The 25835-nt window shown below is 34.3% G+C and overlaps 3 protein-coding genes across 4 annotated transcripts; all 3 read right to left on the bottom strand.

The window, feature by feature from the left end:
- Positions 1 to 1564: 1564 nt before the first annotated feature.
- Positions 1565 to 5980, bottom strand: LOC125191342 (hydroxymethylglutaryl-CoA synthase-like). Its single transcript, XM_048088883.2, has 12 exons — positions 5669 to 5980; positions 5108 to 5214; positions 4385 to 4517; positions 3796 to 3939; positions 3414 to 3572; positions 3134 to 3207; positions 2987 to 3062; positions 2820 to 2875; positions 2648 to 2735; positions 2414 to 2554; positions 2150 to 2299; positions 1565 to 2047 (listed from the first exon to the last, which is right to left on the bottom strand). Exons 1-12 carry the CDS (start codon positions 5729 to 5731, stop codon positions 1856 to 1858), a joined length of 1383 nt encoding a protein of 460 aa, XP_047944840.1. The 5' UTR covers positions 5732 to 5980; the 3' UTR covers positions 1565 to 1855.
- Positions 5981 to 14672: 8692 nt separating this feature from the next.
- On the bottom strand, positions 14673 to 16456 carry LOC125187689 (uncharacterized). The gene has a single exon (XM_048084317.2). It carries the CDS (start codon positions 16367 to 16369, stop codon positions 14810 to 14812), a length of 1560 nt encoding a protein of 519 aa, XP_047940274.1. The 5' UTR covers positions 16370 to 16456; the 3' UTR covers positions 14673 to 14809.
- A 2062-nt stretch (positions 16457 to 18518) lies between these two features.
- LOC125188849 (SPX domain-containing membrane protein At4g22990-like) lies at positions 18519 to 24678 on the bottom strand. Of its 2 annotated transcripts, none has more exons than XM_048085912.2 (12): positions 24400 to 24678; positions 24209 to 24254; positions 24024 to 24082; positions 23701 to 23821; positions 22885 to 23196; positions 22584 to 22688; positions 22035 to 22489; positions 20912 to 21213; positions 20264 to 20439; positions 19258 to 19448; positions 18972 to 19105; positions 18519 to 18887 (listed from the first exon to the last, which is right to left on the bottom strand). In XM_048085912.2, the coding sequence occupies exons 3-12, from the start codon at positions 24074 to 24076 to the stop codon at positions 18649 to 18651; spliced, it is 2088 nt and encodes a 695-aa protein (XP_047941869.1). In that variant the 5' UTR covers positions 24077 to 24082; positions 24209 to 24254; positions 24400 to 24678; the 3' UTR covers positions 18519 to 18648. The 2 variants fall into 2 exon arrangements, with proteins under 2 accessions (XP_047941869.1, XP_047941868.1); XM_048085911.2 differs by having other exon boundaries at positions 24396 to 24677.
- Positions 24679 to 25835: the final 1157 nt, after the last annotated feature.

The following is a 25835-nucleotide window of genomic DNA, read 5'->3' as shown; positions in this document are numbered from 1 at the left end:
TCCTTTCATTCTTTTGTCATAAAAATGCAGTCTCTAACTAAGAAAATTAAAAGTCAAATAAAAATACTTTATAACTTTATTTGATTTAATTAAGAAGAATTAAATGTAAATTTAAACTATACAAATATGTGGGCCGTACACCTTTTCTGTTAAAGAATTGAATGATGATAGGATGAGATAGTATTTCATGTATTGCTTACTTCATATAATGATGAAATACGATTTATATTTTCATCTTATAACAAATTATATTTTGTGTGTTTAAATAGTTTTCATTGAAAAAATTTAGCAAGTTATAAATTTTATTATACCATGATTATTTGAACATATAAATACATTTTATTTTGTAATATAAATTAATTTAATCATTGTTTGCATTATATTTAAAATTATCAAAGAGAAAGTTAAATTTGTTTCTGTTATTTTATTTTTTCTTTAGCGAAAAAGGTGAATATAATATTGAAAGTAATAAATTAGTAATATTAATAAGTTATTCAAAAAATTTATAAACAAATGGAATAAGATATACTAATAAAGGGTCCTATTAGAATGCTTATAGCACCCTAATTCAAAATCAAGACTAAATTTCCACCCTTTGATTTTAAAATGAGTGGATGAGACTAAAGCTCACAAATCTCAATAAATAGTAGACAAAATATCAACAAAAGGGTAATATTGTCATTATGTTATCATATGATAATTTTCGTGGGTGTTTTTTTATATCGTATTACAAATATCAACAATATGACATTAGAATATCAACACAATGACAAGAAAATATCAACACATTTTTATTGAAATTGGACATGCATAATATTGAGATTTTGCCTACAATATATTGAGATTTTTTGTTGCATTTGTTGATAAAAGCTGCTTATCAACATGTACGAAAATTGAAATATAATTTATCAAATTTCATCACCCGAACATCGTCGGAACATATGCAATTGAGATCTCGTTGGAATCCTTATTAAATTATCTTTAATTTGATATATTTTTTGCTAATAAAAATAATTTAAATTGAGAGAGTTACGTAAATTTAATGATTTGAGATGATTTTGAGGAGAGAGAAAGTAGTTAGTTATAATTACTACATATAGGATTTGATATTAATACCCTTTTAATTTAATTAATAATTATTTAAATTTAAAATATATTACACTTGACATTATATCAATCAGATCTTCTAATTTAAATTGGTCTCAATTTTGAATTGCTAATTAGTTAACAATTGATCACCTCCCTACGTAATTATCATTTCAATCTAATGTCCATTCCATCCTTGTTAAAAATGCTCATTTTTATCTCTAGCTTTTTGCAATTATTGGCATCTAAAATTGGAACCACAACACATGTTTACTCTGTCTGTCTGTCAGCACTAATGTCTTTTTGCAGAGACATGAATCTAAAGGCTGAAATATTAAAAATCTTCAACAACCTGGATTTGGAGAGACATGCTTGTCCCACCATTTGCTACTTCAATACACTCCATTCTTAGACTATATAAGTGGTGTTAGGATAGAAGATATAACACAATTTTCACCACAGAGTAAGTGGAATTGGATTGAAAGTAAAACACAATTTGCATTAAGAATAGAAAGTAAAGATTTATGCCAGCTAGGGCTACATTGAATTCATTAAGATGTAGAACAGAATACTGAATACACCCATCATCTGAAGATGCTTCTTTTACAGAATCCAAGAAAAGAAAACAGAGAAAATGAAACTCTGACTACTAATAATTCATCTCTCAAACAAATTTAGATGCTTGTACCAAACAATGAAAATAGATTATTTGTCTATGTGCTGAATTAACTACACAGAAGAAGAGCCAATTTTATGGCATATGATATCTTCAGTGGCCATTCGCAACAGTTCCATTCGTAACGGCCTTCTTGGCATAGAATCTTCGGTATTTGGAGTCAACTTCAGTGAGATAGTATGTACCTGGTGCAAGAAGGCTGCAGTCCTTGCTTGTGATGAAGTCTTTGCCTCCATATCGGTGCTCCATTAGCTGCATCAGTTCGACAAATTTTTCTGGCGGGAACTGCATACGGGGAGAGTTTTAATTAACAACTATCTCTACCAAGAACAAATATTTAAACAAGCACTGCTTCTGGAATCCAAGAAGACTACACTTCCAACGTACCTCATTCCTTGACTTCAACTTCTCTGAAACGTTCATAACAGATGCAATGTTGGACAGGCTGAAAGGTTTTTCTCCCTCAGTGAAACGGAGAGAGAACATGGTGGCTGCAAGACCACTCCCGTAGGAAAACAAGATGACCCTCTGCCCAGCCTGATGAAAAAAATAAAGGAAAAAGAAATCCATCAAGAAAATGTCTCATACTTTGTGTTTGACATCATTCATAAAGCTGAACAAGCCAATCCCATGGGATGAACAGATGTTTACCAGTGTGCTACTTTTGTTGTGGATGAGGGAAGCAAATGCAGCATATAGTGATGCGGTATACATGTTCCCAACTTGTTTTGGGATGAGCGTAGATGGTTGCACCTTGGTATCAAAGAAAGGTTTTGCGACTTGTTGAGATGCCTGTAAGAGAGTTTTTGTATCTTTAGCACAAAAAATGGTATAGCAACAGACTATCATCAACATAAACTGAGAAAAGGGGAAGATGATTCACACCTTCTCAAGATCGCGGCTTTGGTAGCTTTCCTCGTTGCTTAATGATGAAAATGGTGCAAGCTTTTCTTTTGCAGCCTCATCGATGGAGCTGAAAATTCATCCAGAGAGTCAGGTAGGCAGAAACTTGTGACAGGTAGTAAGTCAATGCTGTACAGATAATGATAATGTTCACCTGGCATTCCTCGAAAAGTCATTGAACAACAATCTTGAGAAACTTTTTTGTACAAGCTGCAGGTTTCAAGAAAAATGTCAACAATGCTTTTTCTTTCTCAAGTAGGAGAAAACTGGTACATTAAAACTCTGTACTCTGTTAGGCAGGACCATGGTTTACACAAGTACCTTGTTGTATGGAGAATGGAATACAAAGTAGTCAGCATCCAAGATCGAGAACTGCTTGCCCTCCTGCTTCTCAAACCTATTGTACATAAAAGTTAATACCAGTGAAAAAAGAGCATAGGTGCAAAATTAATTTTCTTCTGAGCTTACTTTTGACAGAAGCCTTTGTAACAAGCATCCAGTGCCATGAGGTAACAAGTCTGTGAAAGCTTGCCATCAACAACCTACAAGCATAGATTCGATCATAAGTGAAACGAACAAATAATGCATTGAGAATTTGTAGCAGGACATCATTTTCATAACACTGGCTACAATAATTTAACCATCATCAAAGATAAATGACAGAACGCTACATGCTTAAGCACAACTTTGAAGGTATGATTGACAACAAGAGCGCATGCAAGAAAAAAGGGATTCAGAAGAAAATTACTGGATATTCACTGGCAAGGTCGGGCTTGTAAAAATCATAAACATGAGCCATGTGACTCGACCTAAGCTTGCCTTCAAAAGCAATAGGCGCATTTGGTCCTATTAGCATGGCAATGGCTGCAGCCCCACCAGTAGGTCTAGCTGGTCCCTCGGCATAGACCTGTCAACGAAGCAAAAGGGTCAATATCTAAACAAGATGTTGTGTTTAATAGAATCTAAAGCAGCACCCATGTTAATTGATGAGATAGACAAAATTCAAAATATACAAAGGATCCTGCTTAAACTTAATGGTAACTATTTATTTTTGGCTCCTTTTACTTAACACTTCATCACTTAGCAACATTAAATCCAAATATACATGGCTATAGAGATGATGATCCTACCGCACTGTCAGTGCAGACAACAAGCCCATATCTTCCATCCCAAGAACTACTTTCCACCCAATTGACACAGTTAAATAGTGCTGCGGTCCCCCCATAGCAAGCATTGCTTGAGTCAACACCTTCGATATCAGTATTGCCACATTTCTGTTCATGCACATGGAGAAATTATAAGAATCATTATTGTGTAAGAGAAATTTATAACAGCAGATGCAGAGTAAAATGGTAAAAATAAAAAGAATTGTTGAGGGTAGTAGTCAGATATGGACCGCAAGGAAATAAAAAAGGCTTTGATCGAATTGAAATTAGAATATTAATCAATCAAAAAATAAAAAGAGAGTAAACGATATAGTCACGTCCAATCATGGAACTACTAATGACTCTTTAAGATATGCCATGAACATACTGTGGTGAAAGGTATTTTCAACAGAAAAGCCAAGGGAAGCTTATTGATGATATGTAACCTTTCTGTTAAGTGTTAACTCTAGGAGGCCTACAGCTACAGCATAAAATAACGTCTCATATATACGTGATAAAGCAGATCCATAGAAAATGTTATTGTAGCTTAAGTGCAGATAATAAAGCCAAACACCTCGAAGATCGGCATCAAAAATGTCTTAATGGATTTGCTCTTGTCGAGTACAGTCTCACTTCCAACTTCAAGGCGTCCAATCTGCTTAGGATCAACATTGTACTTTTCTAGAAGTGAAGTTACTGCCGTCATGCTGAAAGTTCAGAAAGTTAACAATAGTTAGAAAATTCAAGGTAACCAAGTTCCTATTTACTATACTTTGATGAGTTAGTAAGCAAGTGAAAAAGTCAGAATGTTCAGTCTAAGCGTTACAGTCATACAGATCTTTCCCAAATCATAATTATTAACTAATGCAATAGATTTGTGAAGTTTTTAGTCCTTCTGGATACATTTTGAGTTTGAGCAATATATAAAAATTTCACAGAGAACATAAAGTTTGTGATGAAGCACACTTAAAATTTTGTGAACCAAGATTCAGCAAAAAAGGAAAAACACAGAATACTTCCCAACTTAATCGTAACGAATGTACTACCTAATTGATCAACAGTGAAATATTCACTTTTTCAACAGGAAATCAGATGATACATCATGTTTTAAGCCACAAATGCATTTAACTACCGAAAAAAGGCTATTGTAATACTATATGATAACCATAAACTTTCAATGCATGTCTACATCATCGCTATTATACACAACAATACAATTAACCCAGACACGAAGAACGATACAGAGATGTTATTCTGCTCAATCCCTTTTGGTATTTTTTTAATATAGATTAATTACCTCATGGAAATGACATCTTCGACCTCGGAACAAAATGCCATGCAATCTTGACCAAGCCCAATTGTGTACTTTCCTTTGCTTGCTCCATCATGAGCTTCCAACACCTCCTGCAACGCATCATATAACAGCTCTAGTCAACAAAATAAATTCTGCAGATAAGACTCTAAACTAAGATCTGTTTTTCCTCCCAAGTGAATCTGAGATTTTGCTTTATCTAAAACCCTCAAGTTTAAATTTTTATATAAAAAATGAAAATAAAAAAAAGGCCTAAAGAGATTGATTGAGAATTTGAGATAGAGAAAGAGAGCCGGAGCAGAGAAAGTTTGCAATTAAGAGGTGGGTCCACTCCACTCCACCCTATAAGCAATCAAAGAAATCAATCTAAACAAACAGTGACGCACTTCCGCACAACTACAAAATTTCTATAACTAAAGAACCCAGAAACAGATACACACGCAAAACAACAAACACGAAGAGAGCACTATGAACACGAAACAAACTGCACTCTTGAGGCATCAAAATTCGGTGAAAGAAAAAGAGAAATTCGGAGAGGTATCAGACCTGCTGGATGCAAGTGGGAGGGAAGTAGATTTCCATGGCGAGGATCCCGACATTCTTGGCCATCTCGATTTTGTTGAGTTGAGGAAACGAAGGAAATAGCGGATCAGTTAAACAGCCACACAGGAGTTGCAGAGGTTCAGCAATTAGAGAGAGAGAGAATGGGTGTATGTGAATTGGAAGGTGGTGATGCGTATGTGTATATATATAGGGAGGAGGAAGAGATGGTGGATTCAGTATTTCCGAATTTCTTTGCTTCCACAGCCCCAAAATGCAGACTTCGTGAATTTCCACTCACCAACCATATTATTCATTTTTATATTCTTTCTTTTCCCACATTCTCTTTTCTTTTATACGTATATTTCTTACACCCGCAGTAGTATCTTTTTTATACATAATTTATAAAAATAAAATTTACTGAATTAATTAGTAAAAGAAAATAGAGTACAAAAATAAATGATAGAAAACACAAAAGTAGAGAAAAAATAAAATAAAAGTAATACATAAATTATACTCCATCCGTCCCAAAGAAGATGATCCCTTTCTTGGGCGGCACGAGATTTTATGCAAATTTATTTTGTGTGTTGAGATGAGAGAATAAAGTAAGAGGGAGAGAATAAAGTAGAGATAAATGTGTTTCTATTTTAAGTAATGGGTCATCTTAGTTGGGACAAACTAAAAAGGAAAGTGGGTCATCTTCAATGGGACGGAGAGAGTATTTAATAAATTACTTTGCTTTCAACTTAGTATTTCACTGTCTTTGTTGTCATCTCTAAGAGCATCTCCCAGAGAAAAAGAAGTAAATTATGAAGATATAATTCTCATTTATCAGTTCAAAAAATATATACCTTCATAAAAACTAGTTGCAGTAAATTTAAAGGAAAGAGGGTAAACAGAAAAAGGTATTCAAAAATAGTACAGTAGGGTGGCGTTCGGTTGCCATGACTAATAATCATGATACTATCCATTTAGGATTAAGTTGTAGGATTATTTTAGTTGAAGGGAGGATGCTATGACTAATTATCATGAGACTATCCATCTAAGATTAAGTTGAGGAGATTAATTTTATGAACCAAACATGATACATATTTAATCATGAGATTTAGTCTTGCGAATACTATATTTATCTTTTGCGTTGAGAATAGGTAAAAAAAAATTAAAATTGAAGAAGGTATAAAAAAGAGAAGCATATTCTTTATCTATTTATTTACATCCTTTATTAATCCGTTATTAGAGCATCTCTAAGTAAAAACCTACATGATGATTAGGCTGATTAGCTTTGAGATCACAATAATAATTTAATACTCCCTCCGTCCCATAAAAGTTGAGACAAAACTTTTGGGCACGGAAATTAAGAATTTATATTAAATAAATAAGAGAGATGAAAAAAGTATGAAAGATAAGAGGGAGTAAAGTAAATGATGGAATAAAGTAAGAGTGATTAGATGTTTGTTTTTTGTTAAAAAATGAAACGACTCAACTTTGTTGGGACGGACTAAAAAGGAATACGACTCAACTTTTATGGGACGGAGGGAGTATTTATTTTAAAATAATTTGTAATATACTTTACAGCTATTGGATAGGCTATAACTAATTTTTGTTCAACATTTGTTTGTCCTTTCTTTCGAGTTGTAACTGAAAATAATGATATTAAAACATTCACACTAGAGTATTGCTTGCTTGTAGCGCACATTTAATGCGACGCTTGGGGGTTCAATTTCTTGCTTACTCTATTTTCTGCTCTTATATAAGTATGTCCTTAAATTAGGGTGGTAGCTAAAAGAATAATTAAATGTTTTATACTTAATGTATGATTTTATTGCTAATTGTATCTACTTTCATAAGTACTGGGAGTAGCACTTACTGTTGAATGCGTGTCTATATTTATGTGGGTTTATTTTGTGAGCTATAATTTATTTTTATTTTTTTGGTAAATATTGTATGCTATAAATCGATAAATTCGAGGTTGTTTTTGCTCTTAATACAAGTGAAGGGCATATATATTTTATTTTCAATTGCGTAATTAATAAATGTCAAATGAGACTCATTAGATTTTATGATAATTTACAACTTTATACTTCGATTTTTTTGTAATTTGAAAGGAAATGAATATTATTGATTTTTCTTTTTTTTTTTTTCTCTCTCTCATGTTACTTTCTTTTTTAAGCCAATTGACACGATTTACAAATTAGGGCATTCTTCAAAGCAACACTTTTCACAATGAATATTTTTTCCTCTTATGATAATTTTTTAGGGGAATTCTCAATTCCCATTGTTCAATTTAAGTTTAGAAAAGTAACTTTTCAAAAACAAAGAGAAAAAAGTTTGCTCTATTTTACGAGGGAGTGCTATGATCTAGCTAGTCATGTAACTGGCCTGGTTTAGATATAGGAAGGTAGATAATATAGCCAAATAAATACATATTGGATGTGAAATTTATAATCTAATTAGAATAAACTTCTAGGTTAGCTATTCGTTTTATTTTTATTTATTGATTATTTTATTTTCTTTTGAATACGTCTAAGTTATTTTAACTTGGCAGTTCGAACACGAAATAAATAAGAAGCACGCCAATTATTTTTACCATTTGACCCCTTATTTATATTTCTTTATTAGAGAGGATTATTATTGTGTAAACTTAAAGTAGGGTATGAGTAGCATTCCATTGGACTATAGTATATTGGAGTGTTAATTATTAAAAAAGGGAGATAAACAAATGGTGCGGGGATCAAAGTGAGGTAGTTAATAGCATCTACAATTGGGGCATGGTTCCCGGTGGGCGGCGCCTTATGTTGTATAGGAGGGGGAAGGGGCCAGGCCAGGCCGGGAAAGGGGATGCTCGCCGGGGATGGCAGGTGGCGCGCCCACCAATTAGAACGCACACCGCGCATGCTAAGGAATTAGGGGTCGGAATTTTATTTTATTCCAAATTCAAATCCTTATAAATACAACTTTATTTTAACTTTCATTTAAAAAAAATAATCTCTTTTAAAAGTAGATATAATACAAATCATGATTGGTAATTTAATATTTTTAATTATAAGTTTTTCCTAGGATCTACCATATCAAAACTCCTTGAGCTTGGAAGGTGACCACCTTCCATGGACACATTGACCACCAATCTTCTTGATGACACACGATATTGATGTACATTAGATCAAGTACGTAGGATTTGTTGTCCTACTGCAACCTGAATGCGATTCTCTAAATTTTGACATAGCCAAACAGATAAGTTTCTCAAAACAAATTATTTATGGGAAGACAATAACTTGAATCAAACTTATGTGGAAGTTTTTAAAAAAAGTGGAAATCAATAATCTTTAAAAGTAATTAGTTATATCCTCACTCAACGTGTTGGATATAAATCTTACTTCGCACAGAAGTTTCCCGCCTTTGATTTAGCTCTCCTCTCGCATTTAGTCTTAAGAAGATGGAACAAATTAAGGTACTTAGCTTCATAATAAATATACACCTATCAAATATGCATCTTAATTCGAAGCCTAGGTTAAGATATTTCCTTGCACTAATTAGAATTTGGTTAAATTTATAATTAGGTTTTTATTTAAGATTTATTATTCATAATCGAAATGTATTAAATTTTTAAAAATCGAACTAGAATTAAATAATTAAGATTAAGATTTAATTAAAACTGCTCATGATAATAATAATTACATTTTTCATCCTAAGTCGCACAGGTTGTGATATGACCAACATATCGCTTTTAAATAGAGAAGTAATTAGATTGAATTTTACAATGATGTTTCAGAAAAATTGTTAGTATTTCAAAACAAATCCACCCCATCAGAATTATTCCAAAGAAGCCCTAATAAAGAATTAATTCACAGAAATGCTGCAAACTAATTGAATTCCAGCCTTTGTCTGACTAAGAGCACAGGATATCTGCAAAAATTAAAAAAGAAGTGGACGAGTAATTTATCGTATCGGAGGAAATAAACAAAGGTAAGCCAACAACCTAAGCTCGTGATATATTCATATATTTGGATTTATCATACTATTTATTGTAAAAGATGCCTAAATCTTGATAACTTAAAAGAAAATTTAAGAAAAATACCCAGATCTGTCTTAGTCGATGGGGACGATTTTCAGTTAGGAAATGAATATGAAGGCCATTTGATCGATTGGAATCTTACCATTCGTCACCACTTCTCCATATTTGCCTATAACCTTGGAATCTCCGTCGTTTATTTAATTCATAAGTAAGATTATATATATTATATTCACAGAATTAATGTTAAAAATCGGTAATTCTGATACAAGTTCAAGATGATGGTCAAAAATTGGTATTCCAACTAGTAATGCTATCGAACTTCCAATCAATTTAAAGTTGTAGCAAAAGAATTTCCTCCAAATGGGAAAAATAGTTTGTTTTTCACATTGGGAATTAATTGTTTCTCCTAATAATTAATGTAGACATCCAAAGCTGACTTCGTTCAGTTAATGAGTTGCAATAATTAATTAGATAAAATGTCAAATTGTAAACACTTGTTCATTAGTGAATACAACAAACATATAATTAAAGGTAATAACATGTGTTTCTCCTTTAAAGCGCATTACTCCAAGGTTGTATTGCGCAAAAGTACGGTACTATTAAGTTGTATAGTATTTTTAAATCCAATTAAAGCAAACTTTTAGTTTATGTTTATTTTATCTTATAAAATCATTACCATGATTAGGTCTGCTTATTCGGTCGGTTTCGATTTTAACCAGATCGGTTGACCGATTAATTGATCTTAAATTTTCATAATTCCTAGAACTGGAACCGATCGGTTCCGATTTGGAACCGGCCGGTTAAGAACTGGCCGATTCTGGTTCCGAACCGGAACCGATGTGTAATTTCAATCCGATATTATTTATAATTTTAAATAGTGCAATACTAAAAAAATAATAATCCAACATCTAGAAAACATAACAAATAATACCTTAAAATTCAAATAAATACAAAAAAAAATACAAACCAACAATACAATAATATTCACATATGGATAAGAGTGATGCCAAGTGTAGTAGGTCAAACCAGTTTATGTTAGCAATTTTTTTATAAAAAAAATAGGAGTTCTAAACTTTAACAATTTTATTTTAAATTGAATTTCATTTACCTTTTTTTGGATAAACAAATATTCAATGGATTTCCAATACTAATTGATCTTGTTGTGACTTTTTGGTTTATAACGGAACAATTAATAAATTATTGACAAACAGGTTAAAACCCTATGCTAAATAAATTGTTACATAAATTTGTTGTAAAGTTAAATTTCTATCATATGAAATGATATTGTATTTATATAAATTCTTTTGGAAATTAAAAGCAAACATATGATGTCCTACTCATTGTAGTTAGTTCATAAAAAATGGATTGGGAAAATAACTATAGATTCAAAGTATCACGGTTTAAACATTTTAAATACTTCAGAAAACAGGTCGCAAATCTAACACGTTTTAAATCTAAAAATCACTCAATGTTTCAAATTATTTTACTTTAATTCAAAATTAACTTAATTAAATTAGATTTATTAGTATATTAAATTATAAAAATAAAATTAAATTATAATCTGGTTCCCGGTTAGGAACTGAAACCGGAACCGATTTTATTTAAAAAGTTGGAACCAGTATTGGAACGAGAACCGATTTTTCTGGTTCCGGTTTCTCAATTAACCAGTCTGTTTCGATTCTAGTTCCGGTTAACCGAGAACCGGAGAATCGTTTAAGCACCCCTAACCTTGATCAGCTCTGCAATTACAATATATACAATAGGAATGTGATCAAATGAAAACTCTAAATATTGCACAAACTCAAAACTATGATCTGGACCGTTGAAAAATGTCAACAGATCACAAAAAAACATCAACAGGAAAATGTCAACAGATTTTCAACGGTAGTCAATGATTGATGTTGTGTTGATATTGTGTTGATACTATGTTGACATTAAAATCTTGAAATTTTACACTGTGTTGATATTGTATTGAAACAATGTTGAAGTTGTGTTAAGGAGTTTTGAGTTTGTACCATATACTATAAATTTGCATTTTATCACTACCCAAACTATACAACTCTATAGACAACTATAATATTTGTATAACTGAAAGATTTTTCAAAAAATTATTTCAATTAAAATTATACTACTACTAGAATACTTGGGGTGGGTGGCGTCTTTGTTATGTGTTGTTCTGTTCTCAGAATGATTTTCAGTTTTTATTAATCTGCACATATATTTGTCATCATTATATTAAGATTTGGATTGGGAATAATTATATATCAATATGCATGTGAGGTTCCATTATTAGCTAATTTTTTGTAGTACATACTCGTGGCCCTGACTCAGTTGCACGCAATATCCAAATTTGTTAGTTATGAATTTAGCATTGATTGTTATGTGAAAATTTGTTTATATAATAGTAGTAGTTTGATGCCGTAGCTAATTATTGATGCCCATAAAATGTTAGATTAGGCTATTGATCACTGGAGTTTCTTTTTGTGAAAGAAGGGTCAACTTTTTTCTTTTATGAATGTACGATATCTGGATTTAGTAATTTAAGCTTGGTGTTAGCCTTGTACTAAGATGATGATGATGATGATGATGATGATGATGATGATGATGATGATGATGATGATGATGATGATGATGATGATGATGATGATGATGATGATGATAATAATAATGATGATGATGGTAATAATAATAATAATAATAAAATAAAAATAAAAATGGATCGAGCTGCAGTGAAACTAAATTTGCGGGTTGTAATAGTTTATTAATTCTATTTTTGTTTAAATATTTTGAATATGGATTCTTAAAAAAAACTGAATTTTCGATCAGAAAAATTTTCAACTTTGTAATTAATAAATATTGAACTTCCCCATCCTCGCAATAACGTCGACTGTCGACATCCAACTTAAGAGTTTGAAAAGGGCAACCTTTTATTAATAATGTTTTTTTCTTTGTTTTTTGGGTACGTGCAAAATAACAATATTCGACTTTGAACGAGTTTAAGCAAAGGTGGCCAGAAATGACTCAGTAAAAATTTGTTTTTAATTGTGCGCGTGTGTGTGTTTGACAGGTGATAAGCTTTGGCTATTTTTGTAAGTAAAGGTTGCAGTATTAGTCTGAAATTTTCCTTATTATATTATAATAATGTGATATAATATTTAGCACATATTTAATAGGATAGAAAACTCATTTAGGGACGAAATTCTATAAACGTCTTACTAAATATGCATGTAAGATAAGTTTTCGATGATTATCACTGAAAGACGAGGTCTCAGTTATAATTATATCTTAATATTTGTATATAAATTGGCACACAACATTAATTATGCATTGTTTTAATTTACCGCAGCCATATTTACCAAAAGTTATTGAGGTTTAAATAATGCGCATATTTTGTACCAAAATAAACTTGGGTGTGGGATTTCTGATTTAAACTAACATTGGGCCGATTATTTCCCAAAACGGCCCATCAGTCATTCGTATAGATAATAGAGATTTATTGTGAGTTGCAATAAAAATTTAAAAGTTTATTACTTGAAAATTTGATATGCCCTAGCCTGAAGAGCGATTAATTTTCTTTTAAACTACTATGGAGTGTGGAGCGTGAAATTTTCAAGGCCAAGGTATCGTCCAATATATAATGTAAAGAAAAGAATAAATTTTGCGATAGGAAATGTGGAATTGTGACATTCAAACAATAACCGAAAAAAGTCGAAGAAATTTGTTCTATTTCAGATGGTGGATGCTATGAAAGATAGTCATAACTCATAGTCACGGGAAAAAACAATGGCCCTATTGGTTGGCCTTATCAAGGCAAGATTAGATTGCTCAACATCTTATCTTTTATTTTGTTGCCAAGACAACTTATGTTTTTGGCCCGTTATCAAAGCAAGGTTTACATCTCTGTTATTCTTGCCCATTTTCACAATAGAAAAAAAAAAACTGTGATTCTGCATCATCATTTTGGTGATATTAATTTAGTGATTGTTTTCTCCCTCATTGCCCTTACTTTCTTTTTAAATGCAAAAAGACTTATTTACAGGACTGAACAAAACTAATAAAATAAAAATAACATTTAAAAATAGACTAATGCATATCAATTCCATCATCATCAAAACAACCTTGTCCTCAAGGTAAGTAACAACCCAAAACACTGCTCAACTCTTCCAAAGGTTGAACGCCATTGTTAGAGTTGGTAAACTGGAAAAACATGTTTCAAATGAATAAAGAGTGTTGGACTAAATCAAGGGCGATATTGCAATGGTTAAAGGAGTGCCAACTAGTGTGGCATAAAAACAGTCAATCGTTGTTTCCACGGCTTGCATGAATAGGTCTAATGGTAATTTCTAGATAGTTACTCGTTCATCGAGCTTTGCCTCGATTGCTGCTAGGAGATTGGCTTGTTCCTTCATCACTTTCTCTAACGCTTCTAGATGTGCATCCATTCGCGTCACATCCATCTTCATGTGCACCACACCATTTCGTTAGAAAAAGAAGAGATGGATGACCGAGGTTTTTTCAGATTTATTGGGATGCATAGTAGTTTTCATTAGATTGGATTTCTATTTGGATAATATTGTTTTGCCGAGTCTTGATTTTAAGTTGTGTTTTCAACGGTACTATACACTTGCTCTCTCGTCAGCCACTAATTGGTTGATTTTAAGCCTTCGTTTGAATAACAAATTTTACATCTACGTAAGTATCGTATCATAATAATAATAAAATCTTTTCTTTTTCCACCTGAAAATAAATATAAAAGTCCACTCTATATCTACGTAATATGTTTATGGGGACAGGAGGGGGCGGTCGCCCCCTTCGTGCGACTAATTTCCTCTTATCCGGACGTAAAATTACCATGTCCGTCCCCTCCGTTTGTCCTGACGTCGCCCCGAAAATCGACAAAAATTATCATTTTCGCCTAAACCAACCTACTAATATATATTTCGCCCCCTCCGTTTATGAATCCTGGATCCGCCACTTTGCATTTATAAATAAATCCACTATGAAAACCATTCCTACTTTTTATCATTGTCAATGTCATCCTTACACAAAAAAATGTATTTGATTCAATTTTTCTTGCAATGAAATGGAGTAAGAATTATCAACTTGTGTGGGAAACTAAGGATGTAGCATAACCGCTAAACCTCAACAGTTGTCTGATTAAGCGCAGTGTAACGCCATTTCTCCTTCTCCACAAAATCAGCATCCAAAAACCTCGCAACAAATGCCCACAATCTGTACACATCTTCGAAATTGGTTAACATCCCTAGTGAAGCCGATACCACTCCCAAACTTCCCTCAAAACACACGTTTTTCAACATCCCAATGCTGACACAGATGTTGCTCCGACAAGCCAACTTCTGCACCAAAAGCGGCTCCACTCTCTCCCCCTTCCAATCGCACACATTGAACGCGACCGCCGGCCCTCGGTCCAGCCTGATCCTCGGCCCGTACACCGTCACCAGCTGCACCCCGTTCCCCGCGTTCGGATGCCGGAGACTCATCAGCGCGTTCACTAGCCAGTTCACCAGGTACCTCAGCCTGCTGCTGATCAGAATCAGGCCCAATGCGTCCGCATTATCCAGGCCGCGAAACTCGATCGCGTTATCACGATCCAATTCCACTATCTCGGACAACAATTGCGCCCTCCCGCGCTCTTCTGAGCTGGAAGAAGACGATTGGGTGGGTGGTACGAGGTTGATGATTCCCATGTTGGTCGACGATTGAGTGAGAATTGGGACATTGGATTTCTTGACGAAGAGGCAACAGAATCCGGAGGGGTTTCGGCCGAAAATGTTGAAGAATGAAGAGATGAGGAAATCGGGGTGGAAGAGAGAGAGGCCTAATGTCTCCATTTCCTTTGGTGCTAAAGCGGATGCATCCAGCAGCACGTGCCATCCTTTCTCTCTCGCCATATTCATCCACTGATACGAGTATCGAGCTCCGCTCATTTTCGATTGGAGTGGGAACACGAACAGTCCGCGTTTTTTGTTCAGTAAAATTTTCCTCAGTTTCCTGGAATTGACTCTGAGGCCAGGCCAGGAAAACGCGGCGGACTGGGGCCGTGCGCCGCGTTTTCTGGCGGCCTGTATCATCACCTCCAGAGCCTCATTGTCATGGTCATAGACTGTGACGAGGCTCTGGTGGGAGTGGAAGGGGTAGGAGTTTGCGAGGAGGCTGAATGCGGACGACTGATTGGCCGTGAAGACTAGCGAGTAGTCTTCCTCGGAAAGGTTCATGTATTTCAAGATTCTCCGCTTCGCGGAGGCGTGGAATTCGGCCTCCTCGGCGCCGTAGAGGAGGTAGGAGGTGAAGTTGGTTGAGCTGTGGGAAAAGTCAAAGAACCTCTCGTCTGCATACCGGTTTTGGGCGTAGACGTAGGAGAATAGGCCGTGGCCATGGTAGTCGAGGCAGACGTGGTTGGAGAGAAGGAAGTGGTTGTATTCCTGAGCTCTGACGCTGTCAGCGAGGACAGTGTTGAAGTAGTTGGGGACGGCGTCTCTGAGGTTCGAGAGGAGCTCCCGCAACGAGGGGAGTGACTCGTGATTGGTGAAACTTGTGTGTGGATGGAGGGTGGAGAGGATTGCGGACACGAAGTCGCGGCCAGGGGTGGCCGAGGCCGCGGAGGGAAGGGGATTGGAGCAGCAGGTGCTAAAGCAGGCCTTTGAGGCCTCTTTAATGCAATTTGGTGATTGCATTTGTGAGTTTTGAGTTGCCTTGTTTTCATCCTATCTCTCTTCACTCTAATTTCAATTTGCTGAAAATGAATGGCCAGGTTGTCTCTTGATCATGAGAGCTATCTATGCTTGACCAAGTCTTTCATTAATTACAATGTTTAGTTTCTAATGTGTCAAATGGCACACATTTACTACTATTAATCTTGTTACAAAGTAGTCTTTGACCAAAAAATTCTTCATGGCCTTTTTTTATTTGTCCAAAAATAAATTAAAACATTAATATGACCGATGACTTCGTATAGTCCATTAACAAATGGTGTTAAGCAAAAAGTTGATTGGCATCAATTCTTTTGTTGAATGGGAAAAAGGGCTAAGAAACAAATAAACAAATGGAAATTGTGATGTGGCCGGCGCTTATCTGTGGTGTGGTGGCCAAGAAATAGACCTTTTCCTTTTAAATTTTGTACGTTAGCCGAATTTTAGATAGGGGACCTAGAAAATTAATGATGGTACATAAGTCAATTATTTTTTAGTTTGTATCGTTTGTAATAAAGTCCCCACATGATACACAGTTTCCTGGGTTGATATCTATAATTTTCACACAGTTAGTTTTAAGTTAAAGTTCTCATTGATTGCATAAACCAAAGTAGGGGCTGGGCTTAGTTTCCTTAACTTACGTTATAAGCATGGACGAAGCCAGGAATTTATATCGAGAGGGGCAAAAGTATACGTGGGAAAAATTCAAAGGTTTTAGATGGTGCAATTAGTGAGAAATTCAATATAAAAATATTTATAGTACATAAATTATATATACGTGAGAAAAATGGAGGGGCATTTGCCCCTTCTTGATACATGTCTTCTTGATACATGTCAGATCCGTCCCTGGTTATAAGCTCATACTTATATGATGGATTGAATTGTGATTCATAATTTTATTTTAATTAGTATTTATTTAGTAAGTATGATAGAATCAGAAAATGAAATGAAAATACATAGAAAAATATAAAAATTTATAATTTAATCCTTTTATTTTCATTCATTTCTATCCACATTCCATTTCTTCATTACAAAAAGGGACCTAACATGTGTGGTAGTTGGCTGGGGAGTGGTAATGCATGAGGCAAATATCTCATGTAGGTTTGAATCGCAATTTTGAAATGAAAAAAAAAATCTGAGATTGAGAAACCCCTTAAATTAAGAATACTATATACTCATTCTGTCATTCATGAATATGCATTTTTGGTTGGGCATGAGTTGTAATACACAATTGATAAGGTAAGAGAGAAGTAGAAAGAAAAAGTAAATAACTAAAGTATTATTAATGTAGAACTGATCACACCTCTATAAAAGAGTTTCCAAATTTAGAAAATGCATATTTTTGGGAGACAGATTAAAAAAAAAGTGAATAATCTTATGGGACAAAATGAGTACTCCCTCCGTTTCCGAAAGAGTTACTAATTTCCATTTTGGTCCGTCCTCAATTAAGAGTAGCACTTCACTTTTACCATAAATGGTAAGTAGGTCCCACATTCCACTAACTCATTTTACTCACATTTTATTATAAAACCAATATAAAAAAGTGGTTCCCACATTCCACTAACTTTTTCACCAACTTATCTTTACATTTCTTAAAACCCGTGTCCGGTCAAAGTGCTACTCCTAATGGGGGACGGAGAGAGTAACATATAATACGGTAACTATCATGATTAAGAAAATCTAATTCCTTAAATTAAAAATAAATTAAAAGGTTTAAACTTCACCACTACTTAAACCTTTTATTAATAAACTAATATAAACATTTGTCACATGTCAACTAACTGTTACTCCCTTTGATCCATTGAAGATGACCTACTTTTCTTTTTGGTTGTCTCAATCATTACTAAAATAGAAACACATTTCTCTTTACTTTATTCTCTCTCTTACTTTACTCTCTCCATCTCACACACAAAATAAAGTTGCATAAATTCTCATGCCGCCTAAGGAAGGGGTCATCTTCCTTGTGACGGAGGATAGTAGATAAAGAAATCAAAAGCTGGATATTACTTCTTTCTTATTTAAAATTTTTGTGTATGTTCATAGACAAAAACAACAAAAACAAAGCCTTCAGCTGAATCAACAACAGTAGCATATAGATAAGATAAAATGCTCACATTTTAAGGAAAACGAAGAATTTCCTCATAATATACACATTTATTTAAGCAATCAAAGATCCAAAAATTTGGATATACACACCATAACCAATAAAAAATGAATGAACTAGACCTCAACTCGAAGGCATGGTTACGATACCCAAAATGAGTTTAGTAAAGAGAATTGTAGGTACAGCATGTAGCTACAATGGAACCTATGCAAATCACCAGAGAGGGAATGAGGGTGAGATTTAAGAGGTTACTCTCCCCGAAATAACCACCTATGGTGATTGTTGCATCTGCAATCACACGAGCAAACGTCCCAGCTTCTGTCGACAGAAGTCCACCATTGTATGTTCCACGAGAAAGCCTGGACGACATTACTCTGGAGAGCAGCGACAGATTGACGCCTGTAATGATCCCACAACATATCATCAACAACATTCTTGGATATATTTCGGTTATGCTATTTGTCATGTTTAATGAGATATTACCTTCCAGTACTTCAGCAGCTACAAACATGATGAGCCCTGAACAGACATATTGTGGCACGGAATATGGGACAATAAACTGGAAACTAAAAAGTATACCCAGAAAGACCACAATTTCAGATGCCAGTAATATTTGCCTGCCAAGAGATCGATCGGAATAAATATTAGCACGTTTGGCTCAAGATCACAAGTACTCGCATAAAAATGAGATTGTGCTGTCAAACACGTATGTACTATGTAGTGCACACTTGCTTTAGACGTTCCATTGATATTAGAGATAAGAAAATACCTGTCCTCATACATATTGCTTATGTAACTTCCAACAACAATGTTTATAGGAAGAACCGTAAGGCCAAGGCTGGCAAGAAAGATAGACACTTCGCTAGTTGTCCAACCAAAATAGTATGATGAGATTACACTTGATTCTGAAAGGAGGATCTCCATTGCGTATTTGAGCATGAAGTATATCAACAACTGAACCTGCAAATAGCATAGAGAATATAAACTTTTACCAGGTATATAAACAAGAGTTTTACTACTCAACATGACCAGCAAATAAAAGAGCTTTTGAAACATCAGAAGGACCAAAAATTGGTTATTGCATAAATGCATAAAGTTCCAAGTTATATGATCACGAATCACTGAAATAATCTGAAACATACAAAAAGTACTTTGGTAGTGTTGCAAAAATCTTAATATGCCCCGTTCATAAGTTTGCTCCATTTCTAGTACAACAATCAAGGGGAACTATTAGAAGTCCTCATCCAACAATATGGACATACAAGGTCACTCACCAAAATTAATTGAGAAAAGCATCTCAGTCAAAGTTAGATTCAATAGAGTAGTTTAATGTGGAGTTCGAGCCAGAAATGGAGTGCAGCATTGGAGATGAAGAGGCATAATTTTACCCTATAACTGCATCCTAATCAAATGAATTTGAATGTATCAATGCAGCAGTATTCCAGCTGCATTTTTTCATACATTACCTCAACAAGAAAAAAAAGCCAAGAACTATTATGATGCCTATGAGATTGATTGTACCCCCATTAATCAACTTTGATGGTGTTCTATGATGTGATACAAGATTGCTAATATATAATGTGTTCTGGAAGGATGTAAAACATTAAATTTTATGAGACAAGTGTCCAAAAGAATCATTAATATGACATAGATGCACTAGTTAAAAACCAAAAGGGAACAAATTGCAGGTCTTTTTTCTGAGAATATTATGCAGAAATAGGTAAGTCTAACAGCTCAAACAAACATAAGTCCACAAGTGTTTGTGTTATTATTACCTTTACAGATGGTGTGAGTAGCCTATAGGCTGCTGCTAGCGAGTTGGCTGGTTCACGTGATTCCTCTGGAGCCTCTTCACTAGCATCACATTCTTGATCCCCATCATCATCTTGCTCATGTTCTGTTGACATAAGTAATGGTTGTGCAAGTCCCTTCTCTAGCTTATCATTTTGTGCTGTCACAAACAAATGGATTATCAATTTTAAGTGTCTTTCCGTATTTGCAACTCAGTCTGCTTGTGAGCAGGCCAACACATGAAGCCAGGACAAACAGCTAAGTTAAGAATCATAAATGCTAGATGAAAAAATAAGGGCAGATCTTCAACTTAACGGAATTGCTTAGATCAGCATCAGCCAAGGCTTTGTTCTACAGGAGTCTACCTTTCCAAGTCTATTTCAATTAGGAGTCTTGCAAGTTGTATAAATACCCCCCTATGGATGCATAGGAGAGGCATGAACGGGATTAATTTGTGGCGGAAGTCTTTCCGAGGCCTCGCAAGAGGAAGGCTTTCACCTGTTTCTTTCATTGTTCTTTCAGTTATTTTATCAAAAAGGTTCATGTTCATTCATGGTCTCCTTGTTATTTCATTAAATGTGAATCGAAGCTTTTCTCTCCATATCAAAAGCACTAAATTGCAATGTACATACCAGCACTAGATTTCTCTGGGGCATCGTCGACTTCAACCTCACAAGCAGGTTCTACGAATGAGATCCACAACAATACTAAATAGCACGCCCACGCGATAGTCATTACCCAGCCAGGTAGAGTGACTTGATTAAATGTGATATTGAAGATCCTGAAATTAGTTTGAAGTAGCCCTGCAAATGCAGGGCCGCATGCCATTCCCAAAGCACTTGCACTAACAAAACCAGCAGAAGCCTGCATCCGGATTTTAAGTGGCACACAATCACTAATATAACGCCGATTAACTGCTCTTGCAGAACCCAAACTGCAATTATGCGGAAAACAAGGGGAACCATCAAATCATTAATCCCATCAATGTCAATTACTTCGAGATTAAGTACACATCATTCAGAATGCAAATGTAAGTGCCAGCTTTAAGACAGAAAATCTCATGTGTATATTATCATTCAATGTGTATCAGATCTTCACTTGAATATGGATTTTCTTTTAGGCCCGGTTAAGAAAGTTAGTAAAGAGAACGCTGAAGTCTGCTGACCAAGTAGTAGGACAAACATTAGATTTTAAGCTAGGGAACACATCAATCAGTTTCCCACAAATTGTCCTTAGGTTGTTTTAGGTTGAAGGATTTGATGATCCATTACAAATCAACAGGCTATTTAATTCATAATTTCATATGAATATGAAATTCACCCTCTTGACTTGAATGATCTTTTGCCTATTGTGTGTGTGTGTTGGGGGGGGGGGGGGGGAATCCACTATAAGGACAGACTTGAAATCTATTTCCTTCAAATCCTTCAATTTTAAATTCCTTCGTTTTTCACACAGCATTATTGTCCCTCATCTGGAAAAAAAATCTATTCCTTAATCTATATGATTTTGGACTTTGACTAGGAATCAGCAGCACTTATCAAGATATAGAAAAAGCACCTAAGATGTAGGCAATAAACATTCAGCAATTAACTCATTATAAAAATAAAAGGAAAGAGATATTAAACAAACCACACAGGCATGCTAGCATGCAAATGCTCTATATACATAAACCATACAAGTATGCAAGGAGACCGATCAATAAATAGTAAAATAAGAATAGACACAGAGACACAGGGATACCAATCAGTTACCTACCCGCAAAATACACGACCAAGCAAAAGTAGCGTTAATGACTTGGAGTCATAAGCCAATGCATACATAGCGTTTCCAATAAGGAGAACTATGCTGCTAAAGACCAAAGGTCTGAAGTATGACTTGTTAGACCAAGCACTGAAGTACACAGAAGAAAATATCTGTGCAACTGCCATTGCCCCAATTACGATACCACAGACTGTTGGAGCTGCACCAAGGCTCGTAGAGTAGTCATCTGCGGTGGGAACAATAATATATGTGTTGACCATATAAAGAAAGGTGTTTGCCAAGTTCAGAATTAGTGACATGAAATGGTATCTCTGATTGTCAATATGCTCTTCTACAACAGAAGGCAACTCGTCATGCATGATAAGTGCATGTTGGCCCAAAAACTCAAGGAAATTTGTTGAATGGGTTAATCTGTCAACAGCTGATTGTAGTGAGTCAACAACAGGCTCCTGCCGAACCATAAAAATCATAAAGAAAAATTTTTCAAGCAGTAATATATCACAAAAACAAAGAAAACTATTAAGAATAACAACACATGTATACCTGGAGTGGGAGTGCAGGCTGATCATAAATCGATAAGTAGCTTCCCTGGCGGTCCTGAAGATCAGCAAGATTGCGAGATATAGCTCCAACCACGGCACCCAAACCCTACAGTCAACAGCAATGCTGATCATGTTATGTTTAAATTACATTTTTCTTAGTTTTGGCATCATTAGTAGGCCTCATTATTGATGTTGTGATAGCTTCAGTAAAGCAGAGAAAACAAATATTTTCAGATTATCTAGGTACATTAAAAAAGGGCAAGAAAACAGAAGCAATGAGATCCATTTCCATTTAATCTTACCACATGCTTGAATACTTGCTGAAGCTGGGAATAAGGATGATTAGCACGAGTTTTGACGTAGTAGTCTGTGAATTTGTAACCAAATCGCTTATCAAACTTCTTAAGGATCTTCCTCAGACCAATGGCATTCATTTCAACAAAAAGAAGGAGCTTTAGGAGATCCTTTCCAACTTCCCTGTAAGCTTCTCGTAGCTCAGATATTTTTGATATGTCAGGTTGTTCTAGAAGAGCCTCTTGTTGTTCATTCAGCTGGGCAATCCTGCTAGCGAGTAGGCCTTGTTGTTCCAGCATAAAGAGAACAATTTTTTCTATCTGCAGTGACAGAGAGGCAATATATAAACTACATTGCTAAAGAAGTTGTGAAATCTTAAGCTTACTGTGGTGAGCATGAAAATAACCATTCATAAGAATACAAATGTCTACAAACAAAGTGTCAGAAGTCCTCTACTCCAACATATTTGTTAAAATTCTTTACTTTATTAGATCTGAAGTTATTAGAGATGACAATAAACCTACAGCAAAAACAAAGATGGAATTTGAGAGAGATAGATTACTCGTATTCAGTATTTCAGAAAACACATAAACTGTATGTGGGATTCATATAAAAATAAACCATAATCATTTCCATGTAACTGTAGATTTTCATTTTAACCTTATCAGAAATATTGTATTTGCATTATGATCCAATACTTCTGTCTAGAAACTGGTATCATTTCAATTTACATTATCTAGCTCATACCATGTTGACAGAATACATATATATATACATTTAAAAGCGAAAAGAGTTTGACGAACAGTCAAATATTTACTACTTACCTGATTATCCAGCATTCTGGAGAAATCCTTGAGAACATGGCGCCGTTCCAGTGCCCCGGCTTCAATTTGATTTGCGTACTGCTTTACTTTTTTCTTCATTAATTTGTAGTTGATGTAATATCTAAATTCCACAAAAAGTAAATCCTTTCAAGTAAAGATATGTGAAGGTAATGATAGAAATAATTATGTTCACTAACTTAGACAGCTATAGTGTACATCTAAGGTAAAGTTATCAGTTATTGTAAGGGTTTCTACCACTTCAGTAAACCAATAATTATTAACTTTTGAGAGAAGACTGAATCTGAATTGAATCAGACACATACCCTCTCCATTCTTCAATTTGTCTTTCCTTCAACTTCTTCCCAAATTCAACCATTTCCCTCTGCAACATCGCAATATTCAGGTATGAATTTGCAATACATTTATGCTAATTCTGGTTGGTAACTTTTTTTTGAAATGAAAGCATCATCCATTTCACATAATCTAAGCAATAAACATTAGAACTCACTTGAGAGAATGTCACAGAGCAACTACGCGTTCTTCAATTTGTTCTCCTGAAATTGATACATGATAATTATTAATTAGTGATGAACATTGAGCAGCATCAAATGCACAATCTGGGAATATCATGCCATTATATACAAAAATTAAAGGAAATCAAATCTTCAGAAAGTAAGACAGCAGCGAACACTCACTCACAAACGGAATCTGACTTTGAAGCAGAAGCAAACTACGTTTTCTCAGCTTCACTGCCGACTATGAGAATGATTGTGCCCAACTAAACATACATGTATTTATATAAATATATGAATTTTGTTGACCTTCTATTTAATTGGGAAAAGAATATTTACTGCAACTCCTCATTGGATTGCCACCGTTTCACAGAGATGAAGAGGTAGCAAATATTGGATAAGAATTAAAAACGTAGACTAAACTCCATAGTCCAACCTCTGATCTCTATATTATTCGTATTTTTTCTTTCAAAAATTTTACCTCCCACCAAGAAAGACCAAAATTTCATTATTTCATATATAATTATAAAAAGTTATTTATATAAAAAGTTACATGACTAATTTCATTAAAATTGTTAATTCAATAAATTCATTAAAATTTTAAATGCAATAAATTTAATGAAATTGTTATCCTCACATCACATGCTAATTGAATGCACATGCTGATAGAAAATGAGAGTTTTTAAAAAATGGAAAATGAGGCAAAATGATATTAATGGGCAGATTGATTTGCCATCTAAAGTCAAGACTATTGTAGTTGTTGTATGCATTAACTGATGCTCCATCCCATCCGGTCCCTAAATTATCCTTAATATGTCTTACATTTGACATGTCACAGTTTTAAAAATTGATTGATTTTACGAAGAAAAATTTATTAGAATAAATAATTTTACAGATCGTGTACGTGAATATTTATTTATCATGTATAGTGCGTCCTCCATTTCTTTTTCTTCGAAGTATTTTTTTTTTCTAAGATAATGTTAACGATCTTTTCAAAGACTTAAAAGTATGTGTGCCTACTTCATTTCGTATATATGTAGTGTAACAAGAAGACTTACATTATAAACTACTGTATATTTTTATATTATATCGTATACTAGTACTCAATCTTATGTCGTGTTAAAGTATAATTTTGATGTGGATTGAACTCATAAAACAAGAGATTAAAACTCACTCAAATGCCTAATCAATTGGTCGCCAATGTAAGGTCGTTTATTTTGCTACAGCTGTCAATTAATAATCGTTCTTCAAAAGATTTTTTTTTACACAGTAATCCATCCATCCCTGAAAATTTATCACTAATTTCAATTTTTATTTGTACTTAAAATTTGTCTATCTTTCATTTGTATCATTTTTGGTAGTAAACCCTACATTCCACTAACTCATTCTCACTCACATTTTATTATAAAATACTCCCTCCATCTCACTTTAGGAGTCTCATTTGAGTTCGACACGGGTTTTAAGAAATACTATAAAGGAAAGTTGGTGAAAAAAGACAATGGAATGTGGGTCATACTTTTATATACTTAATTTTATAATAAAATGTGAGTGGAAAAAAGTTAATGGAATGTAGGACTTATTACCATTTTTATGGAATATTCCAACCGGGACATCCAAAAGTAG

This window comes from Salvia hispanica, chromosome 5 (genome assembly GCF_029641045.1).
Source record: "Salvia hispanica isolate PSC_SH4W2 chromosome 5, Shi_PSC_v1, whole genome shotgun sequence".
Classification (NCBI taxonomy): Eukaryota; Viridiplantae; Streptophyta; class Magnoliopsida; order Lamiales; family Lamiaceae; genus Salvia; species Salvia hispanica.
This window is presented reverse-complemented; position numbering and strand designations above follow the sequence as displayed.